The sequence below is a fragment of the Pungitius pungitius genome, chromosome 13 (assembly GCF_949316345.1).
Source record: "Pungitius pungitius chromosome 13, fPunPun2.1, whole genome shotgun sequence".
NCBI lineage: Eukaryota > Metazoa > Chordata > Actinopteri > Perciformes > Gasterosteidae > Pungitius > Pungitius pungitius.
Window position 1 is genome coordinate 1,213,130 of NC_084912.1, and position 23,031 is coordinate 1,236,160.

Sequence of the window (23,031 nt, forward strand, 5' to 3'; positions counted from 1 at the left end):
ACGCATATCGTCCTGTGTAACCCTCGAGGGGGGGGGGCACCTGTGTGTGTGTGTGTGTGTAGCATAGGTGTTCATTTGTGCGTTTTGGAGAAAGTAAAATGTGTTTGTGAAGAGCCAGAGGGACTGCAGCAGGGGGGGGGGGGGGGGGTGGCCATGGATTACATTTTACACGCGTTCAAACAAAACTAATCAACACAAGACAAATACACTGTTATTAAATACACATGGCAGAGTTAGCGGAGGCAGCTCAGCGAGCCCCCCCACTGGCATCGCCGCTACGAGATAGCATCTCACCTCGGCCAGGTGTGTGTGTGTGTGTGTGGGGGGGGGAGGGGGCGTCTTAGCAACACTGTCATTAGAACAATCGGGCAGCAGTGCTCAGGTTTGCCATCATGTGTGTTGCCGCCCTCAGAGCACACATGCACAGCATCCAGGGATTAATGGCCGAATGGAGATGTGGACGGAGTGGGGGGGCTAAGTGGTGTGAAGGACCCAGCGGTGGCTGCCTCTTACCTTTTTGTTGTTTTCTTTAATATCCTGAGGATTGAGTGACTTGTAGTCTCTGGAGGAAACAGTGGGGAGAGAGAGAAGAAGAAGAAGAAGAGAGGGAGGAGGGGAGACAGAGAGGGAGATAGGGGGGAGAGAGGTGCGTTTAAATATGCGTCACATGTAATGGCATTAGAACTGTAACATGCAATTTCATAGCAGTGCAATCAACAGAACTAATAGAGTGGAAAATATGTAAAAATAACACACAGCGGAGTGCAATGGCGCACACACACACACACACACACACACAGTTCAGATAAATGATCATGTTTTCTCTTGATGGGGCTGCAGCATTTTTTCATATGATTTACTTTTGAGTGTTAAATACACAGCTTAAAAAGTAAACAAATCATTCAAACCGCGTACAAATGAGATAAGTACATCTGTGCAGTAACATGTGCAAATGGTGTCCTGTGTGTTTAAGTTTGTACACATCTGTCCTCTGATTCACACACTATGACAGACGAAGGACATCAGGACACGTGATAACAGGTTGTGGACAAATATCATACCAAGCTACAAAAGAGGCCAATGAGACATTTCTCTCGTCTTGATACGCAAAATTCTATCTCTAATATTTACTTGGTGTCAAGTAAATATTAGCAGGGGCCTGCTAACGGCTAACTAGGTCTCCTCCTGCGGCGTTTGGCTACAGGTGTGTGGAACTCATTCCGTACAGATGGAGTATCGAGTCCCCCCCCCCACACCCCCCCACACTGGTGCTTGTGCGTTCCGTACATTACGTCCGGCCTGAAGTGGTGCAGCAGGGCGCAGAAGGCCAGGCCGTTCCTCCAGGAGGTGGTGAAGTTGGTGATCTTCACCCCGCGGTAGTTCTTTGTGACCTCGCGGCACCAGACCAACAGAGACTGGCTGGCGTTGGGCTTCCCTCCCAGAACCGGGCTCGGGACGGGGCTGGGCTGCAGGAGGAAAACATGAAATACGTGTGAGCTCTTTTGGGTCACAGAACAACAACAAACATGAATAATGTGCAAGAATAACTTTCATGTGATTTCCAACGCTCTGAAAGAAAAATCCACCTGTTCTCATAACGCTTATTACTCTGCACAAAGACCCCCCACCTTCTTTTATCCTCCATGTCTGAGCTCCGTTCGTTATTTGATCAAATGTTTTACTTAACAAACCTCCGCTCAACCAATTAGCTTGCTATGCTGACTCACAATTGGTGCACACGCACACACGAACGCGCCGTAATGAAGGGTCTTGCACAAAGCAGCGTATGACCGTGAATAATGTAAACATCTCATTAATTAGCCCCGCCTTTGAAGTCTTATCTGGCTTCCAAAGCTCTTGGCCATTAGGAGCCTCTCTCTTCTCCCAGACTCCAAATCCCACAAATCCTCGGCGGCGAGGAGACACCGGTCTTCCCCCTCCGACGTCCAGAACATCCAGAATGCTATTCTGATTATTCAGCGGGCCGTTCCCTAATCTGCTCATGGAGCGACAGATACGAGCTAATGCTCTCAGATCAGACGGGAAAGGAACGGCAGGGAAAATGTCATTGAGATGTGATTAAATTCACATTTAAGAGGCCGTGATCAAAAAAACACTGAAACACGCTCCAGCATTTCTATTATATGCACCGCGTTAACATGTGACTTATAACAATGGTTCTTAACAGCAGGACAGCGTGCGTTTTAGGCGACTTTTAAGGGCTTTGACGTCTACATTAACAATAATATCTTAAATATTGCAACACGTTGAGGAAAATATACAGATCGGTTTTGTTTCATTCAAATTAAAACAAAACCCCTGATGGGACTTTTAAAAAAGGCTTTTTGTTCCGGGAACAACACATAAATCCACTTTTTTCCGTTTTGATTTGTTTCAGTGTCCAATATTATCTGAGGTGACAACCGCCCGGTGGGGTTTGATCTCACAGCACGAGAGGTCAAACCTTTACTGGTGACACGTGAAGTAAGAGAGATATTGACCGACATAATGAGGCCTGCTACAAAGGGACTTCCTGAGTCTGTGGTGGCCAACCAGCCCCCTCTGTTGGCGGCTTGCTGCTACTGCAACAACAGGAGAGACGGAAGGAGGCAGAGAGACAGAGAGAGGCTGAGCTGATGGGAGGAAAGTTTTGGGGGGGAACTTGTGAAGGTGTCTTGAAGCTTGTGCAGAAGGTTATTGAGAGATGTAGGAGAGAAAAGAGAGATGTAGGAGAGAAAAGAGTGACTTTAGTAAAAAAGTTATGGATTTGATTGGCTTGATGATGAGACGGACAGAGGGACAGAGAAATGTGCTTTGGCTCGATGCCACCACACATAAACCTCATTTTCACCTGAACTAGGATTTACCACCTCTTAGACATGCGTTTGTCCCTGCAGTCGACATGTTGTAACGCACTACAAATAGTCGGTTCGTCATGTAAAAAGAAGGCGGCGATGTGAAAGAAGTCTTCGGGCTGCTCTATTGTTGCAGGTTAACCTGTGACCAGCAAACCTGGAGCACTCCCGACATGCCACAAGGGCCAAAGCAGATGAAAGAGACCGCAGGGCCATCTCTAATAGCAGCTCTAACCTTTGCACCAGTGTGTGTGTGTGTGTGTGTGTGTGCGCGTCCCGTCGGCAGTCTCCGTACGGAGAGACGGCAGCTCGGGCCCGAGGGGCAGACACTTGACATTTCCGGCTCATCTGTTGAAAGTGGGCCTTAACCTTTCCCCACAGCTTCTCCAGACACGTTTTAGGCGGCCTGGAAGATGCCTGCGTGCCACTCAAAACACACGCAGGGGGACGGGGGGGGGGCGCGAGATAGGAAGTTGCAGAAAGTCCATAGCGATTATAACGCGGCGCTCTTACTGTACGGGGGATGCAAGGAGGAAGTTGACGTTAAAATATCACGTAATGTATTCAGACCTCAAAAGAGAAGAGATGTTTAACTTTCACAAGCGAGTCATCCTCATGGCAGCCTGAACTAAACGTGTTCCTCCAGCTGTCCTCTGCGTGTGCGTGCGTGCGTGTGCGTGCATGTAAAGTGGTCTTCCTCCAGGCCTTCCCTTTCTGCTTCTTCAAGCGACGGTTGAAAGTAGCCGTCTAATTACCTGGGATTAGAGACCAGGTGCTATTAAAGCAATTAGACACACAGAGCACACTCCAGCGCCGAAGACCCCGCACCGTAGCCGGCGGAACGCACACACACACACACACACAGGAAAAACAACATATTAGCCAGTGGGAAACACAGACCTTTAAAAAGGTAGTCTCTAATACACACACACAAACACATACAAGCACACACACACACATTTCACACGGACACGGCCAAGAGGACTTAAAGATGTTTTAACTCAACTTTGGGCGCTTTTTCGCCCTACAAACAGGTTTTATAAGAACGTGACTCTCGTCCAGTTAAAACGCCTTAAATATTAAACAGGCGCCGCATCGTCTTCACCGGGAACAGAAACGCACGCGGACTCACCAAACAGTTTGCTGTCTAGCCTAAAGGAGGGTGTGCACATACGTGTGTGTGTGTGTCTTTTATCTGTCTATGTGAATGTCACCAGGGTGTGTGTGTGTGTGTGTGTGTGTGCGTCCATGTAACCAGCTCGGCTCGAGGGGAGGATTAGCGGAGAGCATTGCCTCGGCCCACAAACATTCCATATTAAAAAATGAAAAGGCAACCTTCATTACTATCAGTGGCTCATAACCCCCCCTTCCCCCCCCCGCCTCCTCCTCCGTGCTGCTATTACACACAGCGCTAACAGCTTGGGCGGAAAAATACAAGACACTGACAAGAGATTCCATTATTTCTGATGCCTCGGTGTCAACAACATACATCAGACGGGGCAAAGAAAGACGAAAAAAAGGTTTGGGGAGGGGGGGGGGGGGGTAAGCTCACTACAATGACTGAATGACAAGATAGGTGGAAACCTGGGAATGGAAGCATCCAGGTTCCTGTTGTCGGGGGGACTTTGGGTGTCGATGTGATTTAGGGAGTAAAAGGCGGATGAACCCTGATATGGAAAATTAGAAGTCACAGGTGGATCTCCAGAACTATTCTGTAGCAGATTGGAAAAGGTTCCCTTTAGAAGTGGGGGGGTGGGGGGGGGGGGGGGGGGTGAGCCAATATCTGCAGCATGAGGACAGAATTACTGTATGGTGCCTTTAAGAGGTCAGAAACCCCTGAGACACGGGGACGAGTGGAAGGGAACACGTTTGAAACACAGATTGAGCACCTGGAGGAGGAGAAGCTGTGCAGCTATGTGGACGTTATGGATGAAGCTTTGAAGCATCAAACCACTCAGTAGAGTCATTGCACTACTTAAAGTGGGCCGTCGTATGTTCACGGTTTAGATAAACCCGTTCTTTCACACACTAGTACGGCTACGGGTCTCAAGCTATTCGTGTTTGTTCCTTCTATGTGTCCTAATACAAAGCACACTCTACTTGTTGGGTCTGTTTGTTAAAAGGAGTAAAGAAATGCAAACAAAAGTCACATGGCATTTTAAACAACTAAGTGACAAAAGAGAGTGAAAATGGGCTTTGTGTCCGGGGCGAACCGCTCCGATGGAAACCTAACTGGCCTCGACCCGAACCCACGACTCTGTGAGGGAGAAGAGCTCCGGAGCCCCCCCCCCCCCCCGACCCCCCATGGCTTCAAAGCACCGTCACAATGTCACATTGGAGGAGGTGATGAATCTCAGACTCTTTAAAACTTGTAATCCGCTCAAGGAGCCTCCGGCTGGAAAAATAAAAGAGTACAAAGACACACACACACACACACACACACACACACACACACACACACAGTAAAAAGCAAACAAAAAAGGTAAACAGCAACATTGCTGTTACTCAAGATGCAGACAAATACACTCACACACACACACACACACAGAAAACAGTAATACCTTCTCACAAGGATAACGGGGGGGGGGGGGGGGGAACTTAACAGGTCTGTCCATCCTGCTGCAGGAAGGACCTCCTGCTCTCGTCTGATTGGCCGGGCTCCAACTACCAAGACGCTCAATTACACGTTCAATCCAATCCCGACATTTGCTTTAATCTGCGTCCCGACCTCTGCGCGTTAGAAAGAAATGTAAAAAGAAGAAGGAAACATGAACGCCTCCATCACCTCGCCGCCGCCTCGCCAATGAAATTACGCTTCGGATTTCAAACGTCGCCTGCATGAGAGCGGCAGAGTCCAATCAAAAGTTCAATTATGTAAATAGAGATGAGGAGTGGCTGGAACAATGGGGAAAGAAGGGAGGAACAGGAGAGGAGAGCAAATGTAGCGTGAAAAATTACACACATTAACATACAAAGGATATATCGCATTACAGTTGTAATCAGCTTCCAGAGAGCCGTGAGAGCGAGTGTGTGTGAGGCCGGTTTATTTAAGTCTTGCATGCTTTCATGTGTGGGAACAGGTGTGAACGATGACTCTTTCCACCTGAGAGCTCGCTGAGACCTTTGAAAACTCGCTGCTCTTTGTTCCCACTGTTCATTCACTGCAAATACAGGCATGATGGCGGGGGTGGTAATGTCGGGGGGGGGGGGTTTGCTGAGAAACAGATATGCTTCCCATCTCGCAGTGACCCTGCAGGCCAAGACAGAGGCCCTTTTGGCAGTTGGCTACCGAGATGTAAAATGCAAAGATGAGAAGAAAAAGCGGTTCTCTTTTCCAGGACCATTTTGCTCCAAAAGCATAACCGTGCAAAAAAAGAACCGCAGAGGACACACAAATGAAGGAACACAGTTTGGAGGAGGCAGCAGACAAAGTGTGCCAGCGTGTAGCAACCCCCCCCCTCCCTACACCCCCTACACATCACGGGGGCATAATGCGGTGTAAGCAGCAGCTTTAGCTCGTAGCATTACCCACACTCACGCCTCTGCAAATTAGCTTTGGCTGCGACGACGTGCAGGGCGAGTGGGTTTGGGATTGAGAGTGTGTGTGTGTGTGTGTGTGTGTGTGTGTGTGTGTTAGGATCCAGTTAGGGACCAAACAAGACTAGTAAAGCTGCCGGATACGTCCACCTCCATCTCTTCCTTCCTATTGGTCCTTTTAATAAAATTACATTTCAACCGTTCCGAATGAGGGTTCAAACCCCGTCTGTATGGCTCCTCCTCCTCCATCAGAGTCTCTACCAAGTCGTATTCATGACATGTAGCCGGGGACCCTCACATCAATCAATAAAAAAGAATCCATTATACCAGGGATCAGATGTTTTCAAACTTTCAAACATTGACGTAAGCTTTAATATCTGCAGAACTCCAAGGTTCTGCCCAATATATCAATATTAAAATGATATTGTGAACAAGACTACATATGGCCGTTGGAAACGTCAGTATGAGTTTATACCTGAAATCACATACTATCAGCCAGGCAATGACCTTCCCTTCACATCATGAATACACAACATTCAGTATTTGGTATCAAGCTCCTCAAAGTATGTTGTAGCACCGAGATTCTAAAAGAATGTAAAGATAAATAACTACGCTTTGAGAGGAGGGAGAGAAGGAGCGGGAGTGGGGGGCTCTTATAAATCTATAACGTGTTAATCTCCTTTAACTGCCATCTTCAACAAACAAATTAGTGGTGCAATGGATTCAGAGATCAGCAGAGATGATAACGCCGCCATTTATCAATTAATCTCAGCCTGGGCAGGGAAAACTCATTAAGGAGGCCACTTTAGGAATTATGTTCTGCAGGTAAAGAGGCTGACTGAGCCTTAGTGTGTGTGTGGTTTGTGTGTGTAGGGGTCTTGACACAGCAGTTGTGTAACCCCCCCCACTGCAGACTGCCATTGTCCAGCGCAGCGTGGGCTCCAAAGTGATGAGAGGGGTGATAGCACAGCCAATTAAAATGAACATAATTACAAAGTCACCCCTTTGACTCCCGATCAGAATACACATGCGCACACACGCACGCACGCACGCACGCACGCACGCACACACACACACACACACACACACACACACACACACACACACACACACACACACACACACACACACACACACACACACACACACACACACACACACACACACACACACACACACACACACACACACACACACACACACACACACACACACAGAGAGGAGGAGGAGGAGGAGGGAGGGTGTGGCGGGGGAGGATACAGCAAACGGGGAGAGCAGGACAAGAGCATCCGGAGTGTGAGGAGAAAGTAAAAAGACGAAGAGGAAAAGAAGGTGTGATACACACTTCATACACACAATGACGTCAACATACATGATGGGTTTTGTGGTCTTGGGTTGTTAAATACGCTAACATGCTAATGTTAGCATGCTCCTTTGACTTAGTCATGTTTGACTAACTGAGATAACAAAGTTAAGGGATGACTCCTCTGGCCCATATGAGAAAATCACTCCTTCTCTCTTGATTGATGTGTCTTGGTGAAGCCAAATGGGTCCCAGCTAACCGGCGCTAGCTACCGTTAAAAGAGTGCAAACCTGCAGTGGAGTCTGATTATGAACCAGGCCGGACCATGTGATCAAATCTGGTTCCCACACACGGTGCTGCTATTAAAAGCCGAAGACGCCACTTAGTATTTCCTATAGCACTAAAGAGCGCACACCTGCATACCATAACAGTCCAAGAGGGGAGGGGTGCAGGGCTTTATGAAGAGGCAATTAAAGCCTTATCATTTCTACACTCGCTCTCCTTTCCTCAAACACAGAGTGCGCGCACACACACACACACACACACAACCACACACACCCACACACACACCCACACACACAATTTGAAAGACAAATCACTCAGACTAATTCAGAAGGTACTTCTAAGGTCCTTTTTAAATTACAGCGAACGGTTGGTTTAATTCAATTAAAATGTAGCGGGGCAGCTTAAGGATGACGGGAGGAAGGTATGGAATGACTAAGTGAGCGCTGTCTCTCAATGTGTGTCGGGAGGGGGGGGGCGGGGGGGGTTTAGACCTTCTCCAGGTCAAAGGAGTTTTCAAGTGCAGGGACTTCTACCTCTGCACCCGAAGCCCCCTCAAAACCCTCCCCAAAAAAGACCCTGTATCCTCCGTGGTTTTAAACCCACACACACCTGGAAGACTGGGGCAGATTAAGACCAGATTAAGCTAAAGTTACCCCTTCTTGGGCCGCCATGTCACTCAAACCCACGGCCTCTGTGGCCATTGGATGGAAGGACACACATAGAAGTTGTTCATACACACACAAAGGACTTTGTGGTCATCCTCATAAGCCCCATTAGTCTGCTACAGAGCCTCTCATAGCACACATCAATCACGGAGGGATTAGTCAATTCCCTCTCTAAATGAGTGGCGAGGGAACCCTCCCTTCAACTCCAAAGCAGGTCTCTCTCTCTCTCTCCTTCAGAGATTACACAGCGATGTTGTTTTCATTTTCTTCCATCTTCATTGTTTTTCTGTTTGACTTGCTTTTCATTTCTCTCTCGCTCGCTCCGCGCCTCCCTTCGTTCTCTCCTGTGAGGTAATCCTTGGCAGATAAAACTAAGGAGGACTTACCAAAGGCAGATTACAAGTGGCGCTTTGCGGAAGGCCCTTTTACACCAGTCGGCGCGGGTATTGAGGAGAGTGAGCCGTTCGCAGTGCTTAACTTGTGAACTCCACGTGCACCCAACAGAGGAAGAGGTGGAGAAACGATAGCCGCATTACAGTAACTGGATCAAAACCTCCCTCTCAACCCACTTTCAAGGCAACCGTGTAGAAAATCTCATTGTGAAAAATACCTGGATGCACATTGGGTATTCCATATTTTAGATTTCTCTGGAATGTCATTTCAAACCCATTTTCTATCCTAACACTGACGCACAACTTTGCCTCATCCAAACACCCCTTCAGACTTGTGTGTCCAGTCTACAAGCCGCCCCCCCCCCACCGATGACAGCGATGCCCCGCAGCAGGAGACGACGACAGGAAGCCCAGAGATCCCACAAGCGCAGCCTGACAGAGGAGACCGGGTCTGCTCTCTCCCACAAGATCCAATGACAGACCAATAAGGGCTGGGGAGGGGTCCGCGCAGGGGCAAAATGAAGACATTGAGAGGGACTGAGCCTCACTCCTCTCGGGGATTATTCTCCTAGTGTTACACAGTTTAGGGAATGCGGCCCAGCTAGGTTTCAGAAATGGGCCGCACGGACTCGTCCCGGTTCTGAAATGTCAGAGACACAGCTCCCCTGTGTCCCACTGGACATTCTAGATCCAGCCTCGATGGAGCCAGATGTGCAGTGTTTCTCCTGCTGAACGATGAAGAAAAGGCAAAGGAAACCAAGTAGATGTAGTGACTCGTCTTTGATTTATGCCAACGACACTCTTAAAGGGTAGAACTAAAGTATCGTAGTAGCAACTTTCTTTGTGCTTTCCTCGCGTCTGAGATTCTTTGTCAAAGGTGAGCGAAAGTTATCAGAGAAGACGGAAAAACTTTGGACCGGATGCAATGATAACGAGGCGGCAGACCTTGGACCGGGGCGAAGATCAGAAGAGCACGGATGGACGTCCTCGTCCCCTCGGGCTTCCGCCTGTCCTCCAAAAAAACGTTTGTCTCAGCCGCCAATCCGACTGCGGCAGCACTTGGCCGTGCGCACGCGGTCGGCTCTCCTGCCGCAAACCCCCCGAAAGCTAATTAAGAAACATCGCAGCCTTCTGCGAACCCAATTAAATAATGTTAATTTATTCTAATTTCAATTTGGAGGCAGTGTGAACTGAAGGAGGGGCTGTGAAAACAAAGTCTGGGAGAGGAAGGAGAGCTCTGGCCTCTGCCTCCCCCCCCAACGGCACAGGAGCTCTCACAACCTGCAAAAAAAAGCTCTATTTAATTTGAACCCTTTGATTAACATAAGTAATCACACAAGCCCTTCAACTGAAGGGGAGGAAGAGGAACACACCTCTCACTCTGGAAAGAACAAGCGTGTGAAAAGCGACGGGGAAAAAAGGAGGAAAGAGATGAAAAGATAACTTTATACTTTGTCACCTTGTCTCCTATGAAGCCATCAGCGACACCAGCATCCAAATGGAGAGGAGAGCAACAGCAGCTTTAAGTTTTAAAGGCTTACTCTTTCCCTGAGTATATGTCAAGGCAATATACAACTTTTCAGTTTAAACTTTTCCCTTCAGTCTTCTTTCTTCATATGAAAATAAGGACAAATACTTCATGAAGCGGAAACTTGATGAATATCCTAAAGATCAGAGAATGTAAGTGCGCAGCGGTCTCAATGTGGAATAGAGATGGAGATGAAACGGAGACGAGGGAGCCAGGGATCACTGAATCACCGGGAGAAGAGATGGACTGAATCGGACCAGACAGGGCTCGCGACCCGCCCAACAGGAACCCCCCGCTTCATTTACATTAATCCCACAAGCGTTTCCACCCTTCCGGCTCCTTCACAGATGCTAAACCTAAACTCCACTCCTTTCTGAGGATCTGCATTTGCCAGACAGGAACGTGGACGGCTGTGATCCCTCAAGAACCCGGCGAAGAGAACACCGTCCTTCAAAGAGGACAGGGACGACGTTCTGACGCCTCAGCAGAGTGACCCACACTTTGCTTCCTGTTGGTCCAGCTGGGAGAAGCTGCACTGTTACAGTGGAACCCAGTGTCCTAAACAAACAACATCTAAGAACGCTCCTACAACAGCAATAATGCACGTAAAACGTGCACATGATGCATCGCACGTCGACCTCAGAAGGAAAAAGCCACATTGAATTCTATGTGAACAAAATGCTTTTGAAGCCTCTGCCGATTTGCATCTCTAAACCCTGCGTGCTAAATGTAAATTTGCTAAGCATCGATCCCACTGGACTGTCTCGAGATGAAACCCCCCCCCCCCCTTCCCCACATCTTCATGCCATCGCATCCCGTCCCGTCTGCTGAGCTTTGAGCTCTTGTCAGAGCTTAATGTAAATCCATACGTGTAATAACTGTGTACGGAGCAAGTGGGCGAGCAACATATGTCCCGTACACGCCCCGATTCTCCACAGGCTGCCACAGGAGTGTGTGTGTGTGTGTGGGGGGGTTAATGTTTAATAAGAGTTTAGTTCCAAGACAAGGAAGAGAGAGTTTAGTTTGAACACTATATGCTACGACATAAAGTATTATAGTGGCTGACCCGCTTCTCCCCCAGCGGAATATTATCACGCCTTCACGCTGAGGCCACCGAGCCCAATAAATGAAAGAGAAAATGTAAATGGGATTCCAGGAGCGCAAATCTCTCCTTGGTTTGGTGGAGACTTCTCAGATTTCATTTAACGGAACACAAACGAGACGATTGGTCCCCTTCAGGGCAGGTTGGGAATGTACAGCGGCTTTCAATATATCAATTTGTATGTTCACACTGCGAGATTGGACCCAGTTGTCTGTGTTTTTTATCTCGGCCTTGCATTGCAATTGTCTACATGAAGAGTTGGTGGGGAGAAATATAAATGGAGAATACACACACACACACACACACACACACACACCTTGAAACCTCTCATATGAGGGAGGGGAGCTGTGTTTTGGGGGAAGGTTATAACTCAGTGAACTGAGCCTGAGGCGTGCTAGAAAAACTAAGATAGAAACATGCATGCAAGCGCACACACACACACACACACAGACACACACACACGTCTATACTCTGCACACACTCGTAGTGCAGCGATGTGTTTTGTCTCGGCCTCTCATAGGGGGAATGTCTCCTCTTAATCCTCTCTGACTTCATACATTCAAAGGTCATCTCGCAGCCTACACATGGCTGAGGCGTGTGCATGTGTGTGTGTGTGTGTGTGTGTGTGTGTTGTGGTGCTCTGTGAGAATAAGAAAGAAAAACTCATTCACACTCGCTGTATATGTCAACAAACCCTGTAGGCCTTCCTTGTTTACTGTGAACATCATATCTCGCCTTCTACTATTCCCCGACCATCACCCCCTCCTCCTCCTCCTCCTTACCCTTCACTATCTTCCACCTATTCTTCTCCCCCCCCCCCCCCTCGTCCTCTTCAATCCTCACCCACAAGTCATTCTTTGCATCCCTCCCTCCCCCCACCTCCCGGCTCCAGAGGCCGGGGCATCTCTCGGCGAAGTGTGGCCCACCACAGGCCACTGGCTCTGGGTAATTAAAGTGGTTTAGGCCCCCTCACCCACGGTCACAGGCAACTGCAGCTGGGTGATAAAGGCACTGTGCCATAATTACATGGACGGCCAGCATCACCGCCCAGCTACACTAAAACAGTTAGCTATCCAGCTGCAGGGGGAGGGGGAACCTGTGTGTGTGTGTGTGTGTGAGAGAGAATGTAACTGTATACAGTGTGTGTCTGTGGGTGGGTGTGCGCACAGGGGGTCAACACCCCCTTGTGATCGCTCTGCTGTAGTTAAGCCCCCTGTGTTTAAGCCCCACATAGGCTCATTGAGCTCCTATCCACACACACATTTTACCCCCCCCCCAGCCAATCATTCCCCACCAGTGGTCTGACTCCTGCCGTGAGTGTGTGTGACCATCAGCCATTTAATTAGACCCAGCCATGATTTTCCTCATTTAAATAAATAAATAAACATACGAAAACACCCCAATAAACAAATACCTAAATGCAAATGAGGGGCTGTGGAGTTCTGTGAGCATAAAGAATGGGACAGAAGATGGGATTGTACAGGCGGAAAGAAAGCTAATGTAAGGCCCACTGGATGTGGACACACACACACACACACACACACACACACACACACACACACACACACACACACACACACACACACACACACACACACACACACACACACACACACACACACACACACACACACACACACACACACACACACACACACATTCTGTTTGTGTTTAAATGTTCCCATCTAGAATGTTACATTTATTGTATCTGATGAATATTACTGAGGATTTAATGGAATCAGAATTAAACCTCTGGTACGTCCATATGATAACGTGAGAGGCAAAGTTTAAATAAAAGTTGTTTGTGGGTATAACAGTGTTGCATTGAACCGTCCCGTTGTGATGAATCACAGCCTGGTTACCTTCGGGGAGAAGGAGGCCAGCTCTCTCCCCATCAGCGCTGCGACCGGGCCGGGCCCGACCGGCTGGGTTCTCTCCCTCTCCAGCCCCGGTCCGGGCGGACTTGTGCCAGAACTCGGGGGCGGGGGAGCCCTCCTCTTCTGGCCGCTGCCCAAGTCTGGGGAGAGGCCGGCGGCGGGGGTCCGCTCGGGGCTGGATGTCCTCGGCTCGTAGAACGGGTTGGATCTGGGGACGCGAGAGGAAACAGAAAAATAAATAAAAGTGTTACTTTTTAATGGTATAATAATGGTTTAATTGATTATAGTGATGTGTACAGATAGAGGAGTGGGAAATAATTCAAATGTTTATGACATTTGGCCTCAAAGACAAGCAGTTAAATAAATTAACACTGCTGAGTTTTGCAGAACAAAAAAACACAAAAACAACACTTTCTGGACATGACGCATTATAGAGACATTACAAAGAAACATTAGCAACACAATTTCTACCCATTGTTTGGTTAAACACGAGGAAATTGCATCATGGGAACTAGAGTTGGGCGCAGTACAATGAACAGCACACACTGAGCAGTAAGGTAATAGAAGATGCAGGTGCACCGAGGTCAGCTCTGCGTGACCTCATATCCTTGCTGCCCAAGGTGGACCACTGACAGACTGACGGACATAAGCACACACACACGGACGCACACACACCAGTGTGTTATCAATATACAGGCATGCTTGTGCCACTGAAAGCAGGGGCACGGCATTGAGACTTTCACTCAACGTGCAACAGGCAATCCTCTACAAACAAGAGATTGGATGGAGAGGGTGGGGGCGAGGGTGAGAAAGAGAGAGGGGGGGGGGGGCTGATTGACTAGGTATCAGCCTGAAAGAGGAGGTTAGAGCCACTCAGTGTATACCTAAGCGCACAGCGATACGCAGGGAAGAAAAGAAATGCGTCCGGCCTTTAGAGCAGCTCTAACGGACCAGCGCTGGCTAAAAGACACGTGAAAGGGCTCCAGTCAAAACAGCGCGCTGCCCTCTTGAACTCCCCCCCCCCCCCATTCTGCACAGCGACTGCTCCGGGTGGAAGAGACGGAGCAAAGGAAACAGTCCACAACCTGCTTCAGACGGCTTCGCTCAACAGCCCAAATCCACAAGTTTACATTCAGTCGTCTCCACGCGTCGTGTCCCAGCTCTGAAGCGCATGGCGCTAGTGTGGGATGGTCATGTGACATGGATCTATGGATCGAGAGTGTCTTAAAAACCTACTAGTGTGGATAGGGAGTTTAGTAGCATAACCAATGTTAGGACCAGTTCCTTTTACTTCTCAAAGCTCAGGGTCACCAGCAGCTCTGCTTTCACTGATTGAGTCACTCGGGTTAACAGTGAGGAGAAAGTATGGGGGGGGGGGGGGGGGGGACGACATTGGAGAGAAAGGAGGGAGACAAGGTTAAAGAATGCAGAGGAACAACAGGGCCCTTGTTCCTGTTGAAAGAGCTGCCTCGTCACTCTGCCCTGATGGGGAGGGGGAGGGGGAGGGGGGGGGTCACAAGTACCCATTTATAAGGAGGGTTTCTTACAGGACTCGGCCTGCCAACAGCCACCAAGCTGGGAAGCCTGAATCCTTCCAGAACGCTTCTAGTTCGGGAAACTCAACACACACGGGACCATGTCAGAAGCCATTTTGAACGCCTCGAGCAGAATAAAAAACACACGCCTCTCTACTCTGACTCACACAGGTGCACCGTGCAACACTGAATGTACTGGAGACCTACAGAGGGAGTCAGGTCTCCTTCTAGTCAGAGGGAGCTGATTACATGTACTGGAGTAAGGTGAAGAAATGGGACATAATGGAGACGTAAGGTCTTACTCATCGAGCTCCTCCTCCTCGTTGTGAGAGGTGTCGGCGTACAAGTACTTGCTCATGTCGACAGGCCGCACTCCTTTCCTCGGCCTGGGCTTTGGCGGTTCCGGGTCCGGCTGGAGGTCGGCGTCCCGGTCGAGCTCATCGAAGGGGTTCCCCGGGGGGGGTGCGGTCCCGGCTTCGTCCGGCTCGTCAAACGGATTCGACGAGTCGTGGTCGAAGAGGGAATCGTCGTCGACCTGATGCCTCGGCGCCGGCTGGGCAGGAAGTTCTGTTTCGGCCCGAGAGGAGAGAGAGAGACGGACTGAACGAGACATTTAAGACCGCCACAATGTCTCCCTCCATCTCCTCACTTTAGCTAGCAGCTTGTTTATCCGTACCATACCAAAGAAGATGATTAGGAGATCAAAAACATGATGCAAAAGAAAGCAGAATGCCAGACTCCTACAGACAATAAGACTCGATTGAAGGGACAGCCATCAAAGTGCGAGCTCTATGTGTGTGTGTGTGTGTGTGTGTGTGTGTGTGTGTGTTCCATAATACACCTGGCTACTCAGGTGGTCAGACAAAAATATTGGTTTAGCTGTCTGAGTGAAAGCGTTGAGGCCTTCTCGCTATACATGACTACACACACATTCCAGGTATGTGCACCTCCAAAAACCCACAGACACTCCCCAAAACAAACACATCTAAATCCACCCATCCAGCGCGATGAGTCAGATGGAACATGCCTTCCTCGTCAGGGTCACCAAACGGGTTGTGGTGGTTTGGGTGGAGGTCGTCGTCGCCCCCGGCGAAGGGATTGGTGCACATGGCCGGAGACGCTTCCAGATCCTCGTCTTCCAGGAAGTTCAGCTTGTTAATGAGCTCTGTGGCCATAAGATCAAAAAGGAAGTCAAACACACGCCACAGAGGGGGAAACAAAAAACAGCCAGAAAACAATAAAGGTCCCAAAATGAAAGAAATACAAAAGAATATCTGCAATTTGCAGTGAACCATTGAGTCTTGTGAGAGTCCGTCTCGCTGGCGGAGCGCTGCCTAAACGTCTGGGGGCTGCTCAGACCCTTCAATGCAAGTACAGCAGGGGCATTCTGGGAAAACTGGTGCGGGCCACGAGGGTTACTGGGGGCGACGGTGAAGGCTGTGGGAGTTGCCATGGAGATCCCAGCTGGAGAGGGTGGAGAACAGTCCGCTTCATCTTCATCGCCCTCACTGGGGCTCAATCGTGGGTCAAGTTTAAAAAGGGTTTGGGGGGGGGGGGGCAGGGTGCTAGGCTACGTGAGAAAGTGTCCCTCTGCCTATATGCAGGGTCATTTTGGGCCTGTGGAACGTGCACGTTGGCGTGTGGGTGGGTGTGTGACGTAGCAGAGCGACGCTAAGTAGACCCAAGATGAAGATTCAAATAATACGTGTGAATTAACCGGAGTCTTCCGGAAGAGACGTTAGTGTGTTTTTGTGTACTTTTTGTTTGTTCAACTGGTTCACTACTAAATGCAGTAAACAACACGGTGAGAAAAAGATACAAAAAAAAAAAAATAGTAACCAAACAAGTGATGACATCACCACATGGACCAACATAAACTGGGAAGACCACATGACAACAACACCATCAAAATACCAACGTGGAGGAGGATCAGGGGATGAGACGCTTGAGTCAGAGAGAAACAAAAAGAGAGGAGAGCTGGAAAAAGAAGGATTAAGAAAAATAAAACCATGGAGAGAAATGGAGAGGAGTCAGGATCACAGGATGGGGGGGGGTCAGAGAAAGGTGAAAAAAAGACCTTGGGAGGAAGCGGCGGGCTTAGCGGTTGCTTTGCAAGCTCGCTTTAGGAGACCATCATCATCATCATGTAAGCAGCTGAGGGCATTCAACTGGTTTACTATCTCTGTAAAGGAGAGGGCCATAACAGGAAGGGAGGAAGAATAGCATTGAACAAGGCAGCTTAACACACACACTATGAACTTTGTGGTTGTAATATTTGCTGTTGTGCTCTATTTCTGAATTTATTTTTAACTTGTGATGTTTTCTAGCTGTCTGCACATTTCACCCCCCCCCCTTCCCCACACCCACACCCACACACAGAGAATCACAAACGACACACTAAATCTATTCATGAAGATGTAAAACATCCATTTTTTAGGCGTCATGTGTACATAGTGGAGTAAAGGGGGACATTTGTTCTGCAGGGTTCTTCTAGCGTTAGTAGTGCTAGTGCGGCTTGTTGGTTGGGTGGCATCCATGAGGGGAATGTGTGTGTGGGGGGGGGGGTTTGGCAGCTTGGCCAGGCCTTTGATTCAGAGCAGCAACGGTAGTGAAGCATTGCTGTAGGCGCTCAATGCATACACATAAAAATAGACAATGAGCGGGGAAGGCAGAAGAAAGGGGGGGGGGGGGGGAGCATGAAGCTTAACATGAAGAAAAGTTGGATTAAGCAAAGCAGGAAGCACCGAGTCCCATGTATGAGATCACAGAATGAACCCCAACGCGCACGTATAGAAGTACGCCGCAGTGTGTGTGTGTGTGTGTGTGTGGGGGGGGGGGGGGGGGCTTAAAGCTTAGGCAAAAGAAGCAGACGAGACACTGTAAAGGAAACTCATGAATTTATAATCTTTAGTACGCAACCATGCACACGTGTAGGAGCAGAAATCAAGAAAGAAGCAAACAGAGATTTTAAGTTGAGGACAAAATCACGGTGCCCGCTCAGCAGTAATCTGGGGGGGGGAGGAGTTCAGTCATCAATTAACTTTGAAATAATAAAGCCAGTCACCTGTGATTTTGGCGGCCTTCTCCTCCTGGTTAACCCGGTTCTCCTCGTCGTCCTCATTCTCCTCCTCAAAGTCGTCCAGGTTGCCGATGTCGGCCTGCTTCATGCTCATCAGGCTGGCCAGGCTCTGCATGTCCTCGTCACTGCACCACGCAAACCAGGAGACAAATGTTCAGCCCGATCCAAACAGATGCACGTGATGGTTTTAAAAAGACAACAGTTAAGGTGATGAACCCTAAATACGTCAACAACTGAGAGAAAACAAAGCACAAATGGACTAAATAAATCAGCGATGTATTTTGAATGCACCGGCTGATGGTTCCACCCTGAGCTCTCACCAACTCAGGTGCCATTAACTATCTCACATACAAGGATTATTATATCCCTCCATCCTTCCTTCCTTCCTTCCATCTCCACCTCTTCAGACCTGTAGACACATCGCAGGCTTTTGTCTGTCATGGAACCTTCTCTCTTGCTCTTTCCCAACCACCCGTTCATCCATTCTTTCCATCTCACCATCACTTTGCTCACAGACGCATCAGCTTTCTACAGTATTCCTTGTATTTTATGTTGTCTTGTGTACTCCCTCCCTCTGCCCCCCCCCCCACCCTCCTCCTCCCCTCCTCTCCTATCAGTCCCTCCAAAACCAGCGCTCCATCCCAATCAGTGTATCCTCCCCTCTGTCCTTTGTGTTTGGTGCTTCCCAGGCCCGCAGGCTCATTTGAACTGGTGTGATTGAGTTTGTTTGTGTGTCGTCGACATCATTCCCCGAAGGGTTAACAAGGGTTACGCTCCATCGACCCGCCGCCCGCACCACAACAAAGGCCTCGTTGCTGTGCTCTCGCTCAGCGCGTCTGTGTGCGTGTGTGTGTTTTTGTGAGTCTGTAAATGAAAGTTGCTGCTATCAAATTAGAATGAATGACAAACGGCAAACGGGCGAGATTGAGAATGTTGGTCATATCAAAGGATGAATGTGTGAGAAAATGAAAGAGGAGCTGTGTGTGTGTGTGTGTGTGTGTGTAAATCAAACTTTGTGCAATCAAAGAGGCTGACATGTGAAATGTGTGCACACTCTTAAACATCTTTCTTCTTGTTTGGTAGATCATTAAAAGACCTGCAGTCAAAGCTTCTCCATTGCACAGCAGCACTTTAAAAACATCCCGGGTTAAAAGAAAAGAAACAAAGAACTGAAAGAGCTGCGTTGCTAAAAGGTAAACAGTCAGTGACAGCAACCCAACGCTAACCAAGACGGTGCTTACATTGTTAAAATAATGTCACCAATACATCAAGAGGACGTCACGCGTTGGGCTGTTGTTAGAAAGCCTTGAGTTTTGCTTTTCAACCCTCGCTGTCTTGGGTTTGGGTGAGTGACAAAAAAAACAACAACACGGTGTCAATCACACTAGCCCCGCCCTAAACGGCTCAGATCTTACTAAATGAACAGCATGCCGCATCGAAGAAGAGGTGAAATTAGAGATTGCGACGTTTACTCAGGGCATAAAGGGGGGGGACTTACGTGGCCTTTCCCTCACGGAGGAAGATGCAGGAGAGGGAGAACTGCAGCGTGGCCGACACCACCTTCTTGGACAGGGGCTTGAACTTGAGCTTGACGTCCGTCTGCGTGGGCATGGGACTGGCGTACTGCTTCATGTTGATACTGCTGGTGGCCAGAGCCTTCCTCCGGCCCGACGGAGACTCCTGGAGACGGAGACATGAAGCACATATTGGGGACATTGACACAACAGGCGCCAAATGCATTTGGAAACGAATGCGAGGATGTCCTGCACGTTGTCGTGTGGTTTCGGCTCAGTAAATAACAGGTCACAGCTCGGTGGTGAATCTAGAACGTCCCTCCTCTGTGTTCCTCATTGTGAGTTCAGTTGTCGGATATTTCATATCAGAAATGGAATGTCATGGAATAGGTGACAGTGTGTGTGTGTGTACATATGCAAGCTGCTCCCCAGAGGTCAATGTGTGAAAAATAAGGACTGCTGGGAATCCACTGGTCCTCCCGGCTGTGTTGATATGACCCAGTGTCCCACTGGTTAACGCATACATACAACGGACACACTGAATCCCAGGAGAGCATCAGACGCAGCAGCAGGTGGTGGTAAAACACATTTAGTGTCTCTTCAGATCCATCGGATTTCTCTTTCTTGTCACCACACAGATGTCTTAAATCAGCATATGAAGCTGTACACACACACACACACACACACACACACCAGGGAAAACTACCTTCTCGTTTGAGCTGTGAATGGAGCCCCGAGGATTCATCCTCTCGTGCACACAATGCCAAACAAAGCAGAGCAGCTCGCTTTCTCCCAGACGACAGCAAGAGCACGCACACACACACACACACACACCCCGTGTTGGGGAGATGGAGCGATACGAGCACTGTACTGCCTGTTTCCTGATGTCTTCACACACACACCTTCCAGGTTTTGGCTCAGTGGGAAAAACTCAATCTTGGCCTTATCGCTGAGGACCGCAGGATATTTTCTCTCTCACACACACACACACACACACACACACACAAGTGCAGAGTGGTAAAGCTACTGGTAGTATAGTGTGTAAGCTCCGAATAGGTAAGAGAAATCGAAGGCCCTGTAGACGCTGCATTTACATTCATGAGTGAAAGTATGAATGAATGACTCTGTTACTGAAATCTTCGAGACCCGAACATGTTTTTAACATCAATATCAAAACATTACAACAAACTGTGATTGCCAATCAGTGTGTGTGAAGTCATTGTGTCAGACAATCAACTTTGTATTTGCTTATGTTTTAGTTTAAGCTGAGGCTTTTTTCTTTATTTCCTTCTTCTTTCTCGTGGCAGTAGATTGGACATTAATAGTTTTCCATTAATTTGACGTCTTAAACAACAAGCAGTCGACTAACTCACTTTAACTCAACTAATAACTAAACTACTTTCTAAGAGCATTTGGACAATAGATAAACCATCCAACTGTTCTTTTCCCTCATCTCCCATCTTCCCCTTGTCCCACTGAGCATCTCATTTAACCCTTCCATTCCTCCCTCCCTCCCTCTCCCACTGAACAACTCATCTAACCCTCTGATCTTTGCATCTCTCGTTGTTTGCTCGGACCAATAACTAAATAAAAAGCCGAAGAAACCAACCGACTGATTGACTGGAGAGGCCACTTGACATTTTGTGCTGACATTTGAGCCTCGTCGCTCTAGCTGTGGAGGATAATGACGTCTCACCCCCCCCCCCCCCCCGCCCCCAAAGAACGGCCCATCAGGAGAAGGAAGACGGGGAGAAGAACTCTCCACCTCCTATCTCGCTGCAGATTACACCCTGGCTATTAGACTAAGCTAATAGAGCATGGAGATGCGTTAGAAATGAATTTGCTAAATGCACCAAACACTTAAGAAGAGGGGATTTAGCAGAAACAAGGGACTGGGATGAGAGTGGGGGGGGGGGGGTTCTTGAAAAATAGGAAATACTTAAGGATATGCAAATACTCTGTTGCAAGAATGAAATAAACGTCCCAACAGATTTGAGTGGGGACAGCAAACAATGGAAATCTGCTCCTTTTCCCCGGATGCTGCTTGTCAATCAATGTGTGTGTGTGTGTGTGTGCATGCATGTTAGTGAGCATGTGTTTGAGAGTATGTGTGTGTGGGGGGCAGGACGGGGGGGTTTAGGATAGCTGGGATTAGGATGACAATGTGTAAAATGAAGGTGAAGGACAATAAAGAAGTTTAATTTATTACAGAGAGAAAGGGACTATCAATATGCTCTGAACCCCGAGAATGGCTAAATACCTGTGTGTGTGTGTGTGTGTGTGTGTGTGTGTGTGTGTGTGTGTGTGTGTGTGTGTGTGTGTGTGTAGGAGAGCGGGAGAAGGGAGGACAGAAACAGGAGGGAGGGGCTGGTGGCTCCATGCTGCCCCCTACATGTACCTCAGCTTAACTGCAGTTCAGGGCGACACTTTGCTGTGACTTACAGAATTATAACAAATAAGAACGCGTGTAAAACAACAAGAGCAGTAAAACACGCGTGTAAAACAAAGGGCAATAAAACGCTCCCATTAATGGCGCCGTGGGACCTTTGGCTGAAGTACGGTGCGTTTGGGTTCAGGGTGCCAGTCCTGCCTCTCCTCCCCCTGGTGCCAGCTGGCTACAGAATCGATCCACAGATGCTCCACTGGTGGGGGGGCAGGGGTCAGGGCAGGGGGGGTGCCCGGGGGTCCTGCTGAATCCCTCTGCCCCCCAAAATGCCAATGGGACGGGGGCCGTAGGAAGGAGGGGCGGGGAGTCCTTTATCACCGAGAGATGGATTAATTAGGCTGAGTGCAGCCAAAAAGAGAACCGGGCTTCTTTGTGTAGATCTGGTCCGACACACAGATGACAATGGTCTAGAACTCTGTGTCAATTATTTTTCCAGGAAGTGAAATGAGCGATGGGTGCGGGCGGGATATTATTTTCTTAAAGACGTGTTTAAAAAAAAGCTCCTTAACTCCTTAATCAAAAAAGGGGATGAAGGTTACATGGTCCAATCCGTGTTTCCACCGTTGCTAGTGACTCATAATTCTGAAGCGTTGCGGTTATAAGCCTTCAGTGACCATATCGGCCAATGACTCAAACGGGTTTGTGGCCATGTTTAGTATATTTGTGGATTAAGGATTAAGAATCATGCTGGCATCACAGTGATGAATCACTGGTTTCACATAAAGCAGATGAGTATCAGACTTAAGCCTGCTGCCACACAACAAGACACAATGCTGAGCTGGTTGGATCAGGACGACCTGAGGTCAGTTTTATCAGACGTTCTCTCCCCTAAACTTCTCAGCAGAACTTCTTGTGGCCACATTGGACTTGTGGACCTCGGGACTTCAAATCTGCCACTCCACACCCAAGTCTA

General features: G+C 48.6%; 1 protein-coding gene across 4 annotated transcripts in view; it reads right to left on the reverse strand.

Annotated features, from left to right (window-relative positions):
* The window catches only part of ehbp1 (EH domain binding protein 1), a 76,300-nt gene that overhangs the window by 24,972 nt on the left and 28,297 nt on the right, over positions 1–23,031 (reverse strand). For 2 of the 4 annotated variants that reach the window (XM_062566464.1, XM_062566461.1), the window contains exons 6-13: positions 19,657–19,838; positions 18,144–18,283; positions 17,157–17,261; positions 16,107–16,244; positions 15,382–15,646; positions 13,530–13,752; positions 1,288–1,466; positions 514–562 (exon numbers count right to left, since the gene is read on the reverse strand). In XM_062566464.1, coding sequence (XP_062422448.1) covers positions 514–562; positions 1,288–1,466; positions 13,530–13,752; positions 15,382–15,646; positions 16,107–16,244; positions 17,157–17,261; positions 18,144–18,283; positions 19,657–19,838 — 1,281 coding nt within the window. The remainder of the gene's footprint in view (positions 1–513; positions 563–1,287; positions 1,467–13,529; positions 13,753–15,381; positions 15,647–16,106; positions 16,245–17,156; positions 17,262–18,143; positions 18,284–19,656; positions 19,839–23,031) is intronic. The other 2 variants (XM_062566462.1, XM_062566463.1) reach the window with 2 other exon arrangements.